At 41.6% G+C, this 22,218-nt stretch overlaps 1 protein-coding gene across 1 annotated transcript; it reads right to left on the bottom strand.

Moving 5' to 3' along the window:
* Nucleotides 1-219: 219 nt before the first annotated feature.
* Nucleotides 220-21,360, bottom strand: LOC112574397 (peptidase inhibitor 16-like). Its single transcript, XM_025255451.1, has 9 exons — nucleotides 21,026-21,360; nucleotides 14,827-14,998; nucleotides 13,092-13,310; nucleotides 12,553-12,668; nucleotides 11,727-11,860; nucleotides 5,528-5,718; nucleotides 4,549-4,707; nucleotides 1,846-2,545; nucleotides 220-1,726 (listed from the first exon to the last, which is right to left on the bottom strand). The coding sequence occupies exons 1-9, from the start codon at nucleotides 21,034-21,036 to the stop codon at nucleotides 1,590-1,592; spliced, it is 1,839 nt and encodes a 612-aa protein (XP_025111236.1). The 5' UTR covers nucleotides 21,037-21,360; the 3' UTR covers nucleotides 220-1,589.
* Nucleotides 21,361-22,218: the final 858 nt, after the last annotated feature.

The raw sequence follows: 22,218 nt of genomic DNA on the forward strand, positions 1-22,218 counted from the left end.
TAACTGAAAGAAATTTATGGCCAAGATACTCAGGGCTAGGAAAAAAAGAAATTCTTTTCTCTTAAAGAGATGACTTTAAGGGTTGTGTTGACGACGTCAACAACGCTTTCAACGACGAGGCACCAACAGAGATAATGATGATGACAATGATGAGGTATCAAGATGAATGATGAATGACTGACACAGACGTGTTTATAAAAATGAAAATGACAAACATCATAAAAATTTATTATTTTGTCATTTATGTACATTGGTTATTATGTTTTAAAAAGTATATTATGCATGTAAAACGAGCATAATGCCGTTTGCATAGCAATTATTCTTACACTACAAAAGCTGTTTTAATTTTTTGTTAAAACAGCTTCTACAAAAATCACTCTCAAAGGTACATTCAACTAAAAATTATGCAAACCATATTGTTGCTAGAGTACTATTATACTAAATATTATATTGCTAAAATTTGCATAAAACAAGGATAGACAAATTACATATATATATACACACACATACACACACAAACACAGACAAACACTCCTACTTAAAATTTAACAAATAGGAATAAAAATAACAAATAACAGGAAACACTATAATGAGCACTCATAAACTATATCACACTCAGTTTCATGTACAAATATAATCAAAATTTAACAAAGAGATTTCAAATCTTGAAAAATGGCGACAAACTATATTTTTCTGACTTTGAAAAATTTTTATGTTGGGGCGGGTTGTCATCTGTTCTAAAAAAAGAAAGTATGGCTTATACTGTATTCAGCAAGACTGAATATGTATTAGTAGGTAAATATCTAGTACCAGGTTTGTGTCATCATGTCATAATGAATACAAAGCTGTGGTTTGCTTCTGGATTTATTTGCTACCGGATGCAGAATATTGACACAGGTTAAATTAAACAGATAGTAAAGAAACAGACAGACTGAGGCACAGAGATACAAAGCCAGAGAAAGTAATGCCTAACATTGACAGCTACAGAATGACAGAGCTAGTGATGCATGATAAGTTATGTAGAAATTAGAGATTACAATACGTGACAGAAGGTAAAATTCACCGGTACCCGTCTGCTTCTTGTGAACTTACTATTTGCCTCCGACGAATATCAAAGCACGACACACCCGCAGACACAAGTGTTCAGTCGTCTGTTTACTTCTCCCGCCTTTGAACCTCCACATTCTCTTCTTGTCGACTGCCAGACTAACTGTCCACGACGATGTTAAGTTCCTCCCCCTCTTTCATCCTCATGTTATCTAAAGTCATTCTCTTTCTTCGTTAATGAGTGAGCTGCAGGTAACACACGTACACAGGTTAGAGACGTACCTATAGGAAGGGTGTGACTTGGGGGTGGCTAAGGTGGACAGGAGGCCAAGCTAAGGCTGGTTGAGACACGGCATCTTCTTGTGAAGCAGCCAAACATCTTTTCCCTCCCATTCTTAGTTTCGTTAGCTCTTGTATGTTCTCAGCCATTTTTATCATTTCTAAAGGACAAGTTCCCGGCGCAAAGGCAAAGAGGTTTCCGAAGACAGCGTCAGCCATGTTGGATGAAGATGGCGCATGCAGTTGCCAAAGTTAATAGGCAGTTAACACGTGCCACACGATTTCCGACAGTACACGGTGGTGACCAGCTCGTTTCCATGGCAAAAGCCCATAGAAACCCAGTAAGAACAGCTGTCCTTGTACTTGATGTCGTCCTCACAGCGGCCATCATAAGCGCCACCTGGCGACAGAAGGATCGTTGTCAGATGTACATTCATTTATGTACATTTATTTACGGGCATGCAGGTATACAAACAGTTGGACACCCCCTACCCGTCCTCGTCAACTGTCATCACTTACGTCTTAGATTCTCGGCCAGTTGTTCAGCTCGCTTGTCCACTGTCCTGTAGCGGGGATGCAGCTGACCGTGTCTTCCATTTCGTGACCTTTGATCCTGCTGCTGCTGTTGTTGTTGTTGTTGTTGTTGTTGCTGCTGTTGCTGCAGCTGTTGTTGTGTTCTATGCTGTTGCTGTCGCTGTTGTTGATTTTGCTGCCTTTGCTGCTGTTTCTGTTGTTGTCGTTGCTGCTGTTTCTGTTGTCGTTGCTGCTGTTTCTGCTGTCGCTTCTTATGCTGCTGTTCCCTTCGCTGCGCCTTCCGCTCGCTGTCCTGTTGTCGTCGCTCCTTTTTCTTGTGCTGACTTGAGTCGCCATCGCGGCCGGGATGTCGTTGCTGTGCAAGGTGGAGGCCTTCAGCGGGTGCTGGCAACAATTGGCGGTCCTCCGCTGGCTGCTGCTGTCGAAGTCGCGGCCTATTCTGTTGCTGTTGCTGCTGCGGGTAATGCCGGAGGTGGCTTTGTTGTTGTTGTTGTTGCTGCTGCTGCTTCTGCTCGATCACCACCAGCTGCCCGCCAGAGTCAAGTTGTGGATGTAATGACTGTCGGAGAGGCTCAGGGGGCAACACCGTTTCTTGTAACTGCCCTGGCGTCAGGTCACGTGACTGCTCGGACTGGCTGTTACATTGGCCGCAGCTTCGTGGACAGGCCAGGTACACAGACTTGCTCTGCGGTCAAAAACAAGATTGAAGGTAGAAGAGAGAGAGAGAGTGTGTGTGTGTGAGAGAGAGAGAGTACTTAGGGCTGGTTTTCGACATTTCATCAAACTCTTTAAATCTTTTTAACTTCTCTACCTTTTCGAACTAGCAATACTAGAAGTTATCCTGAACGCTGCTCACAGGTTACAGCAATCCCAGTGGAATAATTTGCTTAAAGCTCACGTATACTGACTTTAACTTCGTTTTCTGTCGTCACTTAAACCTGCAACTAAATCGAGGGAGTCAAACCCAAGTTATTAAAAAACAACAACAAACAAACAAACAAACAACAGTCTTTTTTTTGCATTAGCGGTAAACGACCCTCTTTCCAAATTAAGGTGAGAACTGGAATGTTCAAAGGTTTCACCGGGTAAACATAATAAAATAAGACATTCCGATTTTGTATCTAGTCACTCGAACACAATTATAAACCTAGGGATAACATTTATTTTGAAGAATCTCTTATGATGTCTAGTTATATAAGGACTTTCATAATTTTAAAAAAAAACGTTTAATTTTTGGGCAGGGATACAAATAACGGCACAATCTTATACCAAATACTGGGTATGGAAGAAAGACACTTGCAGAAAACACGAATACAAGATTGAAAGACAGGCTTTCGACTAGAGCTTTCAGTGATGATCAGAGTCGTGAAGCATCATAATTTTCTTCACACTTCAGGAGCTGATGCTGCGGAGGAAAGACAGGCACTCAGTGTTATACGATGCACTAAACAGGAAGCCATCATATCATATTGCCACAGAAGAACTAACAAAAAGAATCTTTTGGCTCTTCACTTGTGGTGTGAAGGGAGCTGAATTTTAAAAAGGCGAGCTGGCGAATCAAGCCCTGACAAAAAGTCTCAAAGCAATTTCCTCTCGTTGGACTCTTTCGGGTGGTAAGAAGGATCACTGACGGAAGTTCTCGAGTTTCCTGTGAGAGTTTTTGTTTTATATTTTTTATTTTAACTTTTTATTTTTATTTTTAAAATGGTGAAGTTGATAAAAAATAAATATATTTAAAAAGGACGAAGGCGATGAAAAACAGATAGGAACACACATAAGCATTCATACACAGACACACATTCACTCATGCGTACCGCCAATGATACCGAGCCACCAGTGCACCACTCTATACTACACAGAGAGAAAGTAAGTAATGAAAACAAATTGGTACCGAGGAAAAAATAAGTTACGAAAAAGTACAAGCTTTTAAATAACGCACACAAATGTTTGATCGTTGAGTTGTGCTTTGGTCAAAATGTATATATATACACAACATAAATCCGCAAACGCCCCCTGTTTATGTTGTCAAGAAATCACCGGAGTCACAGAGTATAGACTACTTATAGGGTATAAATTTTAATTCTGACTTCTGACTATTTGTACAGAGCATGTATAAATTATCTATACTCTCCAGTTGGGCTTCCTGAGTTGTAATGTAAAGTAACTTCCTGTGCCTGCTGTCTGTAAATTGAAGAACGATTTTTTTTCTCGTGATTATAAGCAACGGCAACTGTTGACAAATCATCCCACACATTTCTCCTTGATGATGGCTGCCTCTACCCCAACAAAAAATTAACTCATTTAGAAACCTAATTACATTAAAAACTCTTTTGCTAACAAGGCTGGAACGACTGGGAAGCAAAGATTAAGATGAAATTATGAACTAACATCTCGAAATTTCCACGTTCCTCCTTTTGAAAGACTTCTAGATTTATCGTCACATTTCCATCTCGCAACACATCACACAAAATTTGTTTTTACCTCATTACATTAATTTTCCTAGTTTTTGATGATTTATTAAGATATCTATAACAGAAACAACATTTTATGTTTCTTTTCCTGAAGCTAAGCTTTTTCTTAAATATACAGCTTGCTTCCGGAGACATCACTGAAGTGCGAGACACCAAGGATGTGAAGAAGTGGAGTTGTGGGGGAAGTGAAAGAAGAAAAAAACGGTAGTGACGTCACCTTTTGGCAGTCATGCGTCCACGTGCGGCAGGAGGGGAGACGATCGCGGCACCAGTGGTCTTCCTCCCTGAGCACCTCCAGGGGAGACTTGTCACGTCGCTCCAGGTGCGTGGCCAGGTTCTTGAGCCCCCCTCTTGAGTAGTGAGCCTGACTGAAGCCCTATTGATACAGACCTTAATATGAGTATGGCACTACATTTGTCCTTGTTTACTTATTTACTTTTTGTCCTTCTTTCAGTCCGTCGGTCAATGCCTCCGTCTCAGGAGCGTATTCATGAAGCGAGGGAAAGTCTTTACCTGTGGGACAAAATGGTGAGCATCTGTAACCATGACTCACTTTCAGACCCTGCAGCTATTGTTTCATACTTTACCCCAGGGGTTCTTTGCCATTGATTGAAACTATGGCCCCAGAGTCTGGATGTTGTAGTTACAGAGCCTATGGCCATCCATTTACACGGGACTTACCTTCTTACCTTCGCTTCGTGGATACGGGCTCAGAACGAAAGCTAAACCTCATTTAGGAAGCGGTGAGGTTAACATCCTGCTAAACTTTGACCTCCAATCCAAGAGCCATGCCAGCAAGCCGGCCAGGAATAGTCAAGAAAGTAAAGGATACTTCCCGCCCTCACGTAGGCTGACGATAGTTTTGTGACGTCACGTAGACAGGCGATAAGCAGCGCGCGCCACAGGAAACATTAGGAGTCGGAGAAAGAGAGTGAGTATAGAAGATGATAATAGCGACAACCACAACGTTGATGATAGACGATAATAATAACGACATGGCTCGGTCATCCAACTAGTGGACATCTGCAATGTGGAGCGTGTGGTCTTATGGAAAAAAGCCGCCATCTTAGTGACGTTGTAGATAGTTCGTTGGGCGGGCTTTGACAGAGAGGGTAGCTCTCTAGCCCTGGGGTACTCGTGATCGACAAAACTGAGTCTTTACCTGACGGCCGGATGTGAATACGTGAACCCCTTACCTGACTGCCTTGCGGGGAGCTGTAGTGGCCCTCGGCATGAGCGTAGCCTGCGCCGTCTGGGCCCCGCTGCACGGTGCGGCTGTAGGAGTAGGAGTGACTTCCGGTGTCGCTCTGGGCGGAGGCGCTGTGCTGTTCATACGACGTCCTCCACACCAGCTGCTGTGGCGCGTGCAGCAGGGCTGCGGACTCTGCTGTAAGATGGCGGCATGCGAACGAAATGAGGACAATGACAACCTCAGTTACAGAATTCATTGCATGCCATAAACAAAATAAACAGTCTCCTATATGTTCCCTCTCTTCCCTTGCGATAGCGATAAACAAGGAACATTAAGCGTCAGAAATTTCCATCAGATTCCTGATGTATGTTAGTGTCGTGAAACGGGAAACAAGTTTGTTGTATGTGAGTCTTGTGAAGAGGTCAACACATCTTTTCAGAAGTAGAACTTCTAAGTCCACTCCGCTATTAAACTGCTGTCTTCTCTCTCTCTCTCCCTTTTATATCTTAGACTAATAGTCTGTCTCACCGATATTCTTTGTTGATTACATATTGTCCCTACTGCTTCCTCTGTGTCTTCAATGTCTTTTTTAAACTTCATTCTCATCCTCGGTTCTACAGAAGTTCTCCAGAAGTTTCTGGATCACGTGCTAAATGCATGGAAATATATAAACGTGATCTGCGCTATATAATTTTCTCGTAATGCTTTATACAGACATTTATGAGATACAGTGATACCTCGGTTCTCGAACATAATTCGTTCCGGGAGGACGGTCGAGAATCAAACTGTTCGAGAACCGAAGCAATGAAACCCACAGGAAATAATGGAAACTGGATTAATTCGTTCCAAGCCCCAGAAAATGCCTATTTACTGGCCTAATTTGTATATAATATGTAGAAAAACACGAGTCTCAACAAGAAATAACAAATAAAAGTGTATTTATTAAAACAAAAACAAAAAAAAAATGTACTGTACAGTACAGTAAATTGTGTTTCATTTACTGTACCTGTACCAAACTTTATGTCAGGAGGGAATGAATGTGGAGGGAGGAGGGAAGGGGGATGATTATTGTTTTGAAGGGGAGTCCTCTTCAATAAAAACAGAGGGTAACTGCTCTTCGGGTGTTTCTGTTCTCTGTATCTCTTGCTGAGGAGAATCAGAATCTTGCTCTGCAGTTGCTTGTCTGATTTCTTTACTGAAGAATTTGTCAATTGTTTGCTGTTTTTTTCTCCTCTGCACTCACACTGATGACGCAAGCAAGGCGCGCTGGGCAGAATGAACGCCATTCGGCTCAACTCGGCTCATCTCGGACGTTCGGATGTTCGAGTTCCAAATAGTTGTTCGGATTCCAAGACAAAATTTTCTCGAATTTCCTGGTCGAATACCGATTTGGTCGAAAGTCAAGGCGTTCGAGAACCGAGGTATCACTGTATTCGTAGACAATGTTCGAGTTCATGGCTACAACAATAAAATTTTACAGGCTTCTTCGGCAGATATATATATATCCTGCACAACTGATTTCAGATGCTGTATGACGCATATAGAACTTACCTCTGAGTAAAAACACTAAAATACAAAAACAAGCAAACAAAAACTACAACAACAAAAAATAATGAGCAAAAGAGGGATTCTTATCTTTACAATAAAAGATATAAAACATGCATACAAATATTATCACATAATAAGCTTGAATGAGCCTAGGCACATGTGTAATGTAATGCAACATAAAAGTTTAATATAAGGTATGTATGTATTAACATTCAAGGAAAGGCAGAATCTATTTTATTCGCCCAAGTTCAGATGAGATTTAATAATCTTTCAGAGAGTTCTATTTCGAGGAGACACCCGTATTCAGTTTTCAACGGTGTCACTGAGATGCAGCCCCACTTCTCTCTCCAGCCCCTGAGATACAGTCTCAGCCTCACCTGCTGCCGCCATTAAAAAGCAAGAAAAGCGATATGATAGTCGCAGGGTGCCTGCAGACCCCAACAATCTCTGCACTGGCATCTATCATTGGACTGTTGTATTTTTTTGATTCTCTTTATGCGAAGAAGTACAATACACGTCTGTTTGAGGGTGCGCGTACAAGAGGATACCCGATTAATATCTTTTGAGTCTAAAGTTAAATAATAAATCACAGTGTAAATTCGTCTTATTTGATGGATTTGGCCATTTTCCAATTTAAAAACGCACTGTGATGGGCATAGTTCGATGGGCGCACAAATCAATCATTGCTCATGCGCAGACAAAAGGTGGTGTACCTGCTTCCAAACAAAGACGATTGGCTATATTGGATCACATGACTTGAGTCTTCAGTGACTCATTTTATCAGCCAATCGGCTGAAATGGTTATTGGCCAATTGCCTTCAGGTATTCAGGCTTCATACACTGCAGTTCAGAATTGTCATGGACGTGTTTCTGTGGATTTCTGTCTGTCTGCCGAGACCAACGCCTAGCCTCTTAGTTCTTCACTGTTAGTCTCGGCTAGCCTTAACAATGAATGTGACCAAACCGGAGGCTTTGTATAAACCTGCCTCGTTTTAGTAGTCAATTGTAAAAAATTTTTCAACCAACAGCCCAGTACTACAATTTCGTGGAATGATATCACTGCGTAAACATGAGGTGTTCGTGTGAAACTTGGGCTAATGTCAGGAACAATGCTACTATGATAATACTGAATCATAAACAGTTATAAATAATAACACTTGGATTACTTATTGGAATACAAAATAAAGACTTCACGACTGGACACATACAGAGCACACTCTCAAATACACATACCATCTCCCCCCCTCTCTCTCTCTCACACACACACACTTAATATAAATATATACACATTCAGTCTCACACACACACACACTGTTAGTAAGGTCTGCTACTGAGAGGTCAGACAGGCAAACTGAACTGTTGCTTTTAACAGAAATCTGTCGATGACAGCCGTGAACCTCAGTTTCCCAAACCCACAGCCTCAGGTTTTACCATAGAGAATGCTTATTTTAAACCTTTCCAAAACTGTCTTTAAAGTCTTTTTGTTTTGTTTTTTCGTCGTCTGCTTGAAGCATAGTTTGCTCTAATGTTTGGACTTGCCAGACTTTGTTGAAAAAAGTTGATTTCTTTATAGCAAGTATCTAAAAATAGCTCTGCTGACGCCGCGCCTTTCTTTGATTCTGGACATGCGCAGATACCGAACATCTTGCGCGAAAATTTCAACAGGGACCGAAAGTAAATGAACGCAGTCCCCAAAAAAAGAAAAAAGAATGTTTGGTTGCGACTTAAAAGCTAAAAGGATTTTTAAAGCCTGTGACTGATATTCACTGTGTGGTGCCAGAGGGAAACACAAGTACCCGCCGTCAATAGGAGCTAATTTTAAACTCAGGACTGGCAGGTTATTCTCAGCCTGTACTAAAAACCCTAGGGATCGTTGGAAAATAACACACCATCCTGCAGCTCCGCGTGCGTGAAAAGGGTGGAAGGGTGTTGACTTGGGATTTGTTGATGATGGTAGTGGTGGTGGTGGGGTTAGAAAAATATAGAGGTCGTGTTATGTACAGGTAGGCTATCCTCGACTATTGACGGTAAAGCTATATACCACCACGATTTATTTGAGAAAATATTTTCTATATATCAGATACAATGAGCACAGAGTTAGCCAGAGATGTCATTGCTGTTTGACATAAGTTTAAAGTGGAACCCGAGACCAAACTATTTTCAGCTCGGTGGATTAAAAGAAATATACTGATTTACAAATACATGTTAATGTGAAAAAAATACTTATTCTCAAAATCTGAACGAAAATTGTGTTTCCGGTCATGTGATTAAAGTATTTGAACACGATGCGCACAAGACCTCGTGACATCACAAATAGTTCGACTATTGCGCATCCTCTCATTTAGCATATCCTCGACTGTAGTCCTTACTGAAACCACAAATACGATTTTTGAAAGAAACTTATAATAGCTGTATCTTAGCAACGTAGAGTCAGCTAAACTTTAAAGTGTGAGCTACAGTTTAACAATAATTTACTACATGGGAACAGTAATAAAATATCTCAACGTAGTTCAATAGTTAGACTAAAACTAAGGAAGAAACATAAAATATGTGACTGGAAATATTTTCACTTCTATGTCGTTGCTGTTGGTGATCCATTCCACAATTTTTGTTGGAAGAACTTCACTGTAGCATTCCAAACAATCCAGAAAAACATTTCGCCAGTTCTGTTTTTTTTCCCCAGTCGTTGACAGACATGCTGTCTGGATATTTTGATGATTTCCAACCCCTCCCATTAAAACACCCAAAAAATATTCTTGAGAACGCGAAAAAATAGAATTTTACAGCATCCTAGCTTTTGTTGCATTCTATTCATCCCTTGCTTGTGTCACTGTTTTGTAATTTATGATCTCTCTGTGTTGTCATAGTTCTGCTTCACTCCAGCCTCCGTGTAGTAACAGCAATCAAGGATCGACTGACCGTAGCAACCTCGGCTTCTGTAGACGGGACTCTCCTCCCTCTTATCTCGGAGGCTGCAATGGAGGAGGAGGGGAGAAGCGGTGCAGCCAACTTGTCACTGTCAGTCTCCTGAGATTGCAAAAATGAGAAGGAGGCTGCCAGAAAACATGTACAAAGACCGCCAAAGAAAAGGTTGGCCGATATTTGTTTAGTTCCCGTTAGTGGTGAGAAATGTGACTCTTGTTGTAAACTTCCACAACCTTCCTGGCGACTCACCTCCTCAGTCTCTCCTTGTGTTTGCGTTTGTTGTTTTTCTCTTCTTTCACTTCTTCGTCTCGATGTTTTATTTTTTTTTTTACACTTCTCAAAATCTGAACGAAAAACTGTAGTTCTAATATTTTGAAATAAATAATATGTTTGCTAAATATCAACTCCTTTGAAATTTGGTCTGCTTTCCCTAATGTGATGGGAAGTGAAGAATATCAGAGGGTGTAATGTGACTTTCTCACGAGCCTCGGAACTTGATAGTCGAGAATTGCTTATGATGACATAGACATTAAATTATTACAACTACAAAAGTACTGATACTAATGATAACAACAAAAAACCGTGCAGATCTCTCATCCATAAACTCTCACAGTATGGGATGGCATGCTGTTCTCTTCTTAATTTTTTTTAATAGACAGTAACCCAGGTTTTAAGTTTTCTGGAGCTCACTTTACTATTTACAGAGTAAGCTAGAGAACTTCCTCTTTTGGCAGTAAAAGACTATTGAATACTTAATTTATTTCCAAGGAAACTATGAAAACAAATCATCTGTAACTTCAATTTTCATTTGCAGAGACTCTTGCAGTCAGGTCCAAGGGAGGTCATCGTACCCTCTAACAGACGTTTGGTGCTTTCCCTTTACGTGTTCATGGATGGCGTACAGCTGGAGTGATGGTTTGCTTTGTAGTAGTTTTTTTTTTAAACACCATCCTCTAATTTTCCTGCCTTTCCACACGCAAAAAAAGAGCCAGGTCTGGTGATTTAGGAATCCTATGGTGAATATTTCTCGTCGTCATGCTGCTCCCTACTTTTCACAACAACCAACGGCCCTTGTCTGTCCAAGACTGATGGAAGTTGTTCCAAACAACAGTTCGCTATTTTTATCAGGATTCCTCGTGTCCAGTCCTAACTACCCCGAAGATCGATCTTCGTCTGCGGATAAACTCAAACGTTTGACGCTCCACGTTTTCTCGACGCAACATGGCGGGTTGTGAGCCATCCATCATCTCCATCCCACGCTTGCAACCCTTCATCTCCAGTCACAGGGAACCTTCTGCAGCGCCTGCCATAACAAACATATATTTTCTCATTCCCCACCCCCCCCTTCCCTTGAGTGTGCTGTGTGACTGTTTGCAGGCTACCCCGTCACATCACTTTCACTTCACTGGCAAGAAACGATCCACGAGAGTTTTGTTGGTGGAAAGTTTGGCGGTGACACTGAGCATCTTGATACTTAGTGTTACAGTATTGCTGGTCAGCTTTACATTCACAATAGTTAGTCGTATAGTAATGCTGGTCAACAATAATGTTGGTTAGTGTTACAGTCTGGCTGGCCAGTGTTACATATTATTGTCTATGCCCTCCAGTTTGTTTCCAAATGGAAGTTTTGACTGAGTTTTTATGGCATAGGGAGGTACGAGCATAATTTTTACACGAAGTAAAAGACAGCAAAGAGAGAAGAGTCAGTGGAGGACATGCTGTCCACTCACACATGTCGGATTGTGCCTTCTCCGTCTGGTAGCTGCTGGAACCAGGAACACACAGTCCTGTCTGACACGTGTCAGAACCACACTTGGAGCAGGGCGCTCCGTTTTTGAAGGGGAATTCTCCAATCCAGTTGCCCCTGGAGACAAATTAATGCACGCACATTGATACATCATCATCATCATCATCATCATCATCATCAATCATCATCATCATCAATCATCATCATCATCATCATCATCATCATCATCATCAATCAATCATCATCACTACACAGACTCGGAGACTCAGTAGCTTTATACCTTTATACCTTGGCTATATATAAGTTAGTTATAGATGGCCAGACGTAATGTATCTACAACATGGAAGCAAGCCAGCTGCAGATAACCAAAAGCCAGCGTGCTAAAAATAGAAGCAAGCTGCCACAAATAACTAGAAGCAAGCTAGCTAAATACAGAAATGATGTAGCTAAAGATAGAACAAACTGTCTGCAGATAGCCAAAAGAAAACTACTAACATATAGCCACAAGTTACAATTACTCTGAGGTGAACTTGAAGCAGATGAAAGAATTGTTACTCAAATACACCCAGAAATGAGACTGCCAGACACAAGATAGCTTACCTCGAGAAGTAGGCTACTAAAACCTTACAGTCAGGACGGTGAGTTTTACAGTCAAAAGTAAATTTAGAGGTAGTCAGCCTCGAAAGCAGCTACTAACAGAGCAGCTAATACATGATTGGGTACTTCACCAAGTGACTTTATCATGGAAAGCAGTCCAGCAAGAATAATAGTTCAATGGTTGGGAAGTTGCACAGTGGGTGGAGCCCTACCTTGGGTAGTAGAAGCAGACGAGGTACATAGCGTTCGCAACATTCCGAGAGCCCACCCGGAGCCCCGGACATCTCTTGAATGCGCACCCCAGCTCGGTCGTGCTGGACCACACCATCTGCCAGCAAAAAGACAAGCAGCCATGTATAAGTTTGGACAAATCATTCCCAGCTTGTGCTATGCTTTGTTGTGATAAAAATGATTGTTTTGCCGCTGTTCCGGCAAGTCTTTCACAAAATCAGAGCTTGGCACAAGGTGTGTTACCTGTATACAATCCTACACCTTACTACATTTGCAATAATTTCCCCACAAATCATAATGATACATGTAACACCATTATCTATAACACAGCTTCCTTTTATTCTTTTACGACTTTATGTTTTGTTCGTTATATTCAATAGTTGATTAAAAAATAAATGGATAAAAAGAAATAGACATGTAAGTGTGTAATTCTAATACAAACACTACTGAGAATCACTAACGAACCATCTCACAAAAGAGCTGTAAACTTTTAGTTAATAAGGGAAGATAAAGTAGTTACCTGTGTGTAATGGCAGGCGGCGCCACAGGAGGCGCTAGTATATCGCCACGCCCTCTTTTCCTCGTGCCACGCCTCCAGCCCGCCCAAGAGGACTTCCTTGTCCTCGCCCTTGTTGGTGTCGTAGAAGAGGTTCTCGCCGTACTCTCCTCCCAGCTCGTGTTTGAAATCACAGCGGGACACCCACCTGCTGGCAGCCGCCTCCACTGAAGAGTTCCAGCGCTGGAGGTGGAGGAGGATGGGTGTGAACATACAGACACTCGTTACACGAGACAGTCACGAGGGTGTGTTCACAGAGTCAAGGGAGAGGTTACAAGAGAAGAGGTTGAAAAACAAGAGGTCACATGGCTGTGTGTTAGTGAAAGATAGGAGATTATGGGACATCCTCGGTGTCAGATCTTGAAAGCTAAAATAACTAAATAAAACGATTGTGTCCGCACATTTATATGTTCTAGATATTGTGATGATCATAATGTACATTTTGTTTTCTGTGATAATGGATCTATGAAATATCAATGACACTTAGATGGTCAAAGAAACAAAGTATCTTGAATTTTGTTGATTTCTCCTTATTTGTGTGATTTCTTTGATAAGCTAAACAAAGCTCAAAGCACGGTGTCCTCCGTGAGTAAAAGATCGTGTTACACCTCTTGCCATTGCAGCTTCGTGCACGTACCAACCATGCAATATCAACATCGTATTACTGTTGTCCTCCTTTACTCCTTTCTGAACTGTTGCAGCCTTGCCAGTGAATTGAGATCTTTGCATACACACTGTTCTAGTTTCTGCTCCATAAAGAAAGTCTTACCAAAGCTTTCTGCCAACGGTTTTACCAGTCGGCTATTCCAAACTTCCTGTCCACCTTTATTTTCTTTCGTGTCTTTGTTTCTGTCATTCAGGTCAATGCTCAAAATTCCTTTCTCCCTACAGTTTCTGGTGTACCTCCCTTAGAACCCCTTTCCACAAGACAGTTTTCCTTCATGTGATTTTTTTAAAACAATTTTTTTATCATTTTACTGCTCTTTTCAGTTATTTTGACACATAGCATCCTCCAGCCTGATAGAAATCATTTTGACAAGGCATTCTGAGTACTTTAATTGGCACTCATTTGTGGAACAGGGCATTCTGAGTATCTGAGCAGTTATTGTGATTTATGGCATCCTAGTATCCCAGCAGGCATTCTGGCATGCAGCATATGACGAGGACCAAATGTCTAAATGCCTGTGTCACCAGACATTTGTAGCCCCAGGCTGTGCCAGCCTGCTGACTCTTGACAGTCAATACAGACACAGTGTAGGCATGCTGATGGTCAGAATAGGATCAAAGTAAAGTTACTGTCGGAAAGAGAAAAAAACAGGAATAAAATGAAGGAGAAAAAAAAGAGAACCCCGTCCCCCCCTCCAAAAAAAAAAAAAAAAAATGGTGAGAAGGAGAAGGAGAAGGAAGACTGACGACGACGACGACCATGACCACGATCATGATGGAGCAAGAAGATGAAGAGAATAAAGACGAGAAAACCAAGATTGTGGGAAACGATAAAAAGAAATAAGAAGTGATACAGAGATAAAGACATCGGCATGTTCATGACAGTTTCAAAAGCCAAGCATCCTTTTCTGTCTGATTAGTTTTCGTGCCTAACGTGCTGACGGCGCTGAACGTGACGTCAGAGGCCGCCTGGCGTCCAGCCGCGCAATGAGGACCACATGCCAGCCCCCAACTTCCGGCCATGCGCACTCACCATCTTGTAGATGTTGGCGGCCTGTTCTTCCTGCCTGAAGACGTTATGCTGCTCCAGCAACAGCGCGTCAACAGGGCGTTGCAGCAGGTCGGAGCGAGCGGCATTCGCAGCGTGCACGCCATCCAGTCCCGCAGCCGACATCAACACCAGCAGCGCTACCACGACCCGACAGCTGCCACATTAAAAGGGAGGAGGGAAAATAAGTATACAGAGGGCCAGATAAATGAGTTGAGGACGTGGGACGGAGGCTGCACGAGATGCTTCTTATGTAACAAAATCGGATTTTCTGGTTTGAACAGGATGGCCAGGTGTGTGGGTGGGATATACTCCAGCGTGGGATCCCTGACTTTACAAAAAAATAAAAAAACAAAACAAATCTTTCAAAGAAGAGGAAGCGGAAACAATGACAGAAGACCGCAGGATGTTTACTGGAAATTCGAGAACAGACATTTTTTTTAGCATGTAACTTTGAGAATCACAGAACGAAAAGTAAAAAACAACAGCTCTTACCATGTGAATCTCATTTTTGGTCATTTAACAAGTAGAAACTGTACTATATTGAGTAATACAGTTTGGAAAGAATCACAACTGTGCAAATTAAAAAAAAAACAACATAAAAACTACACCTGCCAACCGAGATATAAATGACAGGAAATTAATCGCTAGGTTTTTAATAAACAAGAATATAAGGACAAAGAAATAAAATAGTAGACGTCAAAAATAAAATTAAATGGACATTACCGTGGTATAGTATTAAGATTTCATGCCTATCAATCTAGTCCAAATAAACAGATATTGAAGACAAGATGAGGGTTAGTGTTCTATAAAATGATAAATTTTCCAGACGATTTTTGCACACGTAAGAGCAATCAAAAATTAACACTGGAAATTCGGAAATGTATGAATTACAAAATCATCATCATCACCACACACACAAACACACACACACACACACACGGACACACAAACTGCTTCTAAATTTTGCTTTCAAACTAATTCCAGACGAAAATATCTCAGAATGTTTTCATTCTCGAGTGCAGAAGTAAAGATGTTATCAGGTATTTATTACACATAATGCAGATGCATCAAAAAAGGAATGATTCTTAAATTGAAAAAAGATGCAATAAAGAAACGAAAAAAGTAAGTAAAGCAGCTGAAATCAGTTGCAAGGTTTTGCACGAAGTGCAGCATGTCTCAAAGCTTTCTTGTTCTAAACTCTTTCAGACGCGCTATCAGCAATGCTACCAGTAATTGTTTCGGACGTTCCCAGAGTTCTCTGGCTTAAAGGACTAGTAGAGAGCAAAGATCGAGTAAAGCTCAGTGCTAGATCATATTTTCCCAAATCTGGGTAAATACCCTACTTTCTTTCTATCATCATGTTCGAGAATGAGTTGGTAGACCTACTGAGAGGGACAGAATACGTCGGCTGGCAGGACCTTAACCATTGTTGCTGCATCTCATCATGTCCACCCGACGACTGGTCACAATTAAAGGACACAGAAAGTCAAAGAGCACAACAACAACAACAACAACAACAACAACAACCAACACAAAAACAAAAACCAAAAACAAAAAACACAACAACAAAACAACAACAAAAAACAAAACAAAACAAATAACAAACAAACAAAAAAGCACACACTAAGTTTTAAGGGCAACAATTTGAGAAATGTGTACCACACTAGTCCTTTAACTCTCTGCTAGCCTCTCGGTTCCGTCAGTATCTGAAGAATTCAAATCTACAGGTATCACAACCGTTTTTTATGGACTATAACGAACTGTGCGAAAGCCTCAGGAAGAAGGGAGCTCATTGTTCATGGATATTTATTTACAAAGCAGAAAATCTGCTGCGCACGCAGGATCATAGTGAGGTAGCAACCCTCCCCCTCAACCGACTCCCGGTTAGGTCTGAGGCTGGGTTTCATATGTACATGAACTTTCTAAAAACTGTTCATTTTTAGCCGTATTCTTTCCCATACAAGCGTGCGTGAGCGTGTGTATTTGTGTGTGTGTGTGTGAGTGAATGTTGGAGGGGAGGTGGAGAGGGTGCGAGGGGAAGAGGAGAGCTTCACGCCGAGAGATCAACACGTCACGTGTACCTACCACAGTCAGTTTGTCTCGCCTGCTTGGATTTCTCTCAAAGAAAAGTGAGATAGGTGCTCCAGTGTTTGCTTCTACCGCGATACAAATCATAGAAAAGTACTTACTCTGTCTGCTTGTTCCTGTATTTGAAGATGTGTCTGTTTTTTTTCTATGTAATCGGGACTAGCTGTATGTGAGGGCGTTGCCTTACATTCCTGGAGTCAGGTACCCATTCCAGACAGCTGGGTCAACTGGGGAAGGGTTGCTGCGCTACACGGGTATCGAACCGACTCGCCTCTCAGTTTGGACACCGGTGCTCTAACCACTCGGCTATTCGCTTCCCAATGTGTATACAAAAGAACGAACGAAAGAAAGACAGACAGACAGAAAGAAAAACGGAAAGGCGAAAGACTAAAAAGTCTAAAGAGGGACAGTATAGGGTCCTGACAGTAGCGCAGAACTTTGCAATAAGAAGAGTGAGCAGACTTATCAAGTTTTTTTTAAAACTGTTTTCAAGAGAATTTTTTTTTCTTAAATCGAAGTTTACTTGCTCTTCGTGTCACTCAAGAGTAATTTCCCTGAAACCAGTTATCTCCCCTTCACGCCACGTCATTTAAGTGCGTGTTTGCTTTCACAAGGTCTTGATTGTTGTGACGTGTAGCTGCTGGCAACTATGGCGGTCGTGAGCAGCTACGTCACCTCCAGAACTCGCAATATCTCGTGTAGCGCTCGTTGAGATGAGGGATTCGGATATGATATTCCTTGGTAACATCGAACATTATGTTGCCATACGTGACGTCACGCTACCATACGTCACGTCATTCCGCAGGTGTGACGTCGTGTGGCCGGACGTAACTGTATGCTATCTATACATAAGACTGTTCGTATGCTACCGTTCATCCCGTGGAAGTAACGGACTTCTGTTTTTTGGAGACAAGCAGAAACTCCGCTCCGGGATCAGATGATAAAGTCCTGGCTCGACACTACAGCCAGTGAAGCAGGAAAGACGGAAGGAAAGATGGAAAGAGGGAATGGTTTATTTTATTTTCATGCAAAAGTACTCATGAGTGCAGACGCTTTCAAAATATGTTGTGATTTAAGTCAAGAGTTCATGTTATTTTTACTCTGCTCAGCCGCCCACAGATATGTTCCTCTTATGTCAAATGATGGTGTATATAAGGAAGCTTGGTTATTTCGTATTATATTCTAAAAATACATTTTTGAAGTTTAGAGAATATCTGTAGCATCACTGATTTATCTTTATAGTGATGACAATATAGTGCTGGTAGTCGGAAAATAATATTCAGAATTATACAAAGTATGTCACTCCTACAAACGGTCGATGTCTAGAGTGTTTTCTCCTATCTAATTGCTTGTTTATTTATTTGGTATGTTAGTGTGCACGCGCGGATGTGTGTGTGTGTGTTTGTGTGTGCACGCGCGTGTATGTTTGCAAAGGTGAGTGCCCGCAGTGGGAGTCGAGAGAAGACTGGCACATTTCCCACTTGAATCCTCGACTGTGACTATCATCGGCTCACTTATCCATCATCATCTCTCAAAATTTTCAATGCTGCTTTGTTCCCCGTCATCGCTGCTCGTCACCTTCCGCACACACCACTGCATTCTCGCTGACCTCCCCTTGACTCCCCTCCACACATCGCATGGTGGTGAGCGCGACTCACCGTGGACTTTCTTTCTCCATCCGTTAGTCGGTGTGTCTGTATGTTTATCACCGCTGTTTTCGTAGGCTGGACATGTTCTTTTATCGACTTTTCTCATCGGTTTTAACATACGTTATGCTCATAAAGTTATTATTATGTAATGATATCATCCACAATAAGCTAAATATAGGTTTTATCTCTCTTTCCACTCCCATTGCGTTTCTCAAGCTGGTGTTAGCTGGTTGTAAATAGTGTTGTTTACGTGTACCATGGTTGACTTATGTTCTGTTTTTATTGTACAGACCAGAAAATCTAGGCCGGTAGTCTCGTTATAAAGGTGAAATCCAGTTCAGTTCTTTCTCCGTCTCTCCCTCCACGCAAGGCTCCAGTCACAGTTATAGGAAAAATACTTTTTATTCCTTAAAATATCATTGCCAACCACTTTAGCACCTCTTCTGGAAAACACACACACACAGATTTGCTATAAATAGGCTGGCACAAGATGGTAAAGTAACCCCGAGATAAATTGTGATGTAATGGATGAGAACCAGGCTCCTGTAGCTTCTCCTGCTTTGCCACAACATTTCACTGCAATGCGAATAAGGGAATCTAGATGAGCTAGAGTGCATCCTTCTGCTCTTGTCTTCATTCATCTGTTTGTCTGTCTCTCCGCCGGTCTGGCTGACTGCCTGCATCTTTGGCTGCTGGCGGGTTGTTTGCCTTTCTGTTTTCAAGCCTGTTTGCGAGTCTGTCTGCGTATCTGTGTGTCTGTCTTCTTCCCTGGCATGCTGATCTGCACGTGTGTCAAATGCCTCGATATCGTTCTATTTTAAGGTGCCTCCATACAAAAATAAATTAATTCTAACATTTTTCTTTCTTTGTGGTCTTTAACACACAACTGATGTCAAACAAGCCATGCGGTGAACATTGCTTTGGGATAAATAATACAGTTTTTAGTCTCTTCTCACAAAAGAAACGATGGACGATAAAAAGAAACATTTTTCATCATGAAACCGCATCATTCATGTCTAGAAGGCTCAAAAGTTTTCAGTCACACGGTCTGTGTGACATCGATGCCACGTTGTTATTAGGTCTCTGTGGTTTTTGATATATTTGGATAGATGTTTGTATGTTTATTTTGAGGTTTTTTTTGTGTATATACATTGTTTCTGTTTATGAGCATTGCGCCTGTTATACAATGAAAAGTGCGCTCTAGAATGTAGTAATAAATTAAATTTTACAGCGCATGACATGGACTAGCAAAGACTTCAGGACAGAAGGCAGTGTGGATTCCGGATTAACTCTCCCTTGTCAGCCTCTCAAGGGAAAGGACAGTCTACGGACGAGATAGGAGAACAAGATTTGGAAATTTTCAAATAAAACCGAACTAATCAGCTGGAAAAATTCACTGGTTTAAATTAACTGGAAAAAATAACTACAAATAATCTTTTGGCAGACCGCTGATTAAGGTTTGTGCTGTTGCTCTCCTGATCAGGAGGGTTAAACATGGCGGAGTCTTTGGAAAGTAATGGAATACATTCGCCAACGGATTAAACAGATAAGCAAAGTTTTCCTGGCTCAGGACTCGATGTTCAAATGATAAAAGGCTTGACACATACCGGCAGGTGTATGATTTTTAAGCGATAACTTATAGGGGCATTAAAATATAAAAAGTGATGAAACGAAGATTAGTTTGTAATTTATACCTACCAAAATTCAATCACACACCCACTTACACTTACAAACACGGACACGCGCACAAACAGGCAGAGTGGGGGAGGAAAGGATAGAATGAGGTGGAAGAAAAGAGAAAAGGAAGACGGGGATTTGGGGTGGTGGTGGTGATGGTGGTGGTGGATGATGAAAGATAAAAGTGAATGAGAGAAAGATTGTTGAGAGGGAAGGTGGGAAACAAAATGAAGAGTGTCGTGTACAGACCTCTATCATGCGCTAAATGCTTCTCCATGGACTGCGAGAAATTTGAATTGCAGCTTAGACTTCTCAAGTATCACCAGAGGTCACGTGAAAACGTGACAACAAAAGAATAATGCAGTGCTGTGTTCCCCAAAAAGCTCGACAAAACTGCCAGAGGCTATTAAAAAAGTTTTTTTTTAACCGCCAAACATCACACCGTTAATGCTTTCAACACAAGCAGGCAGGCAAGACAAAATCAAATGAGCTAAAGAAAAAAAAACTATGCATGAATGAGTGAAAGAAAGGAAAGAATACAGAGTGAAAAAAGAGATAAAGAATGAATGAAGAAAGGAAAGGAAGCATAAAGTATAGAAAGAAATAAAGATGAGACGAATAAACGAAGGAAAGGACCGAAGAAAGAGAGATAAAATATAGACAGGGGAGAAATAAAAATAAATCCGTCTTAGAATAAAACTTTATGCGCGCTGAGAGTTGTTACAGAAGAGAATAACATCACCAAAAAAGTTTAGTTTCCATCCTACCTTGTTACCATTCTGATTCTCCAGTTGCAGGTGCAGCACAAACTCCCTGCAAGTCTCAGTGAAAGCCAGGAGGTCTGTTTGCTGTTCCTCCAACAGTACCCGTGTCTCCAGTCGCCTGTCGGTGTGAGGGTCCGCGCCACTTCACTACCTCCCACTGACTGCAGGCTCCACGTAGCCACCCGTCCTCCCACCAGCCTCCTTCTCGCAGCCAGCCTCTCACTTGTCTTCTCTCTGCAAGCTCTCCGCCTGTCGTCAGGTCTCGTGCCAGCAAGTCAGCCATGGAGGAACCGTCTACGTCCAGCATTTCCTATTCACGTTTTTGATATTTTCCTTACTACATTGTCTCCCCTGCTGTCTACAGTTAAACACATTAAATATGAATTAGTTTAGCCTCTTTGGCAAAACGTTTATAGCTTATCACATGGCAAAACCACGACAGCATCCTCCTCTGAACTGGGACAAACAGCTGAAGACCGGATAAAAACTGGCTGAGGGTTGGCTGGTTGCTCAATTTTTCTCAGGACGTAGATGTTAGTCTAAAATGACGTTAATTACGTTATATGCATGTAAAATATGCAATTATGTCAATGAATGTTGGAATATCTTTTTATCTTACTCATGGCCTTCCTTCGGTCACAATAGTCAAGAAGGTCTTTCGTGACCCAGAGCTACTTCTTCCTCCTCGGCCTCCCTAGAACCTCTTCGGCTGTGGGCAGGAGCACCTCTCTGAAGATCCCAGAGAGGTTATTTCCACATCGCAGTCGACCACGTTTAAAACTCTTATAGTATAGAAACTCTTTATAGTTCTTCATAAAACTCTTCTATGTGGTTTTTGTGCGTGGAGGTCGAAGTATAAATCTGAGCAGTTGTGATATTGTAGGGCTTGGCAGGTCAACATTGTCAGCGTTTTCGATTCTCAAACGAAGGACCTCTATTTGAACAAAGTTTGGGCAATACAATCTTGTAAATAAACTTTAAAAATCATTTCAGATTTCTTTGGTTGGTCACTAAACACGAATATTATTGGGGAAAAGTTCGAAAGGACCGACTACAATAGATCAAGTAGCTTACCAGCCGACAGACTAATGCACACCAAGACTGACCAGACGGACCGACACAGCGAGGCAGCCTGGCAGACAGACAAGTAAATAGACAAGTAAGCATATTAGCACAAAAACTAAGAACAATCAATG

Source organism: Pomacea canaliculata, linkage group LG10, assembly GCF_003073045.1.
Source record: "Pomacea canaliculata isolate SZHN2017 linkage group LG10, ASM307304v1, whole genome shotgun sequence".
NCBI lineage: Eukaryota > Metazoa > Mollusca > Gastropoda > Architaenioglossa > Ampullariidae > Pomacea > Pomacea canaliculata.

Excerpts from the sequence above, each read along its gene's own strand:
- LOC112574397 (XM_025255451.1), bottom strand. Across the intron at positions 12,669-13,091 it reads CCGCCTGCCATTACACACAG|ATGGTGTGGTCCAGCACGAC; the intron begins GTAACTACTTTA and ends TTTTGCTGGCAG. Across the intron at positions 1,727-1,845 it reads ACTGGCCGAGAATCTAAGAC|GTGGCGCTTATGATGGCCGC; the intron begins GTAAGTGATGAC and ends TTCTGTCGCCAG.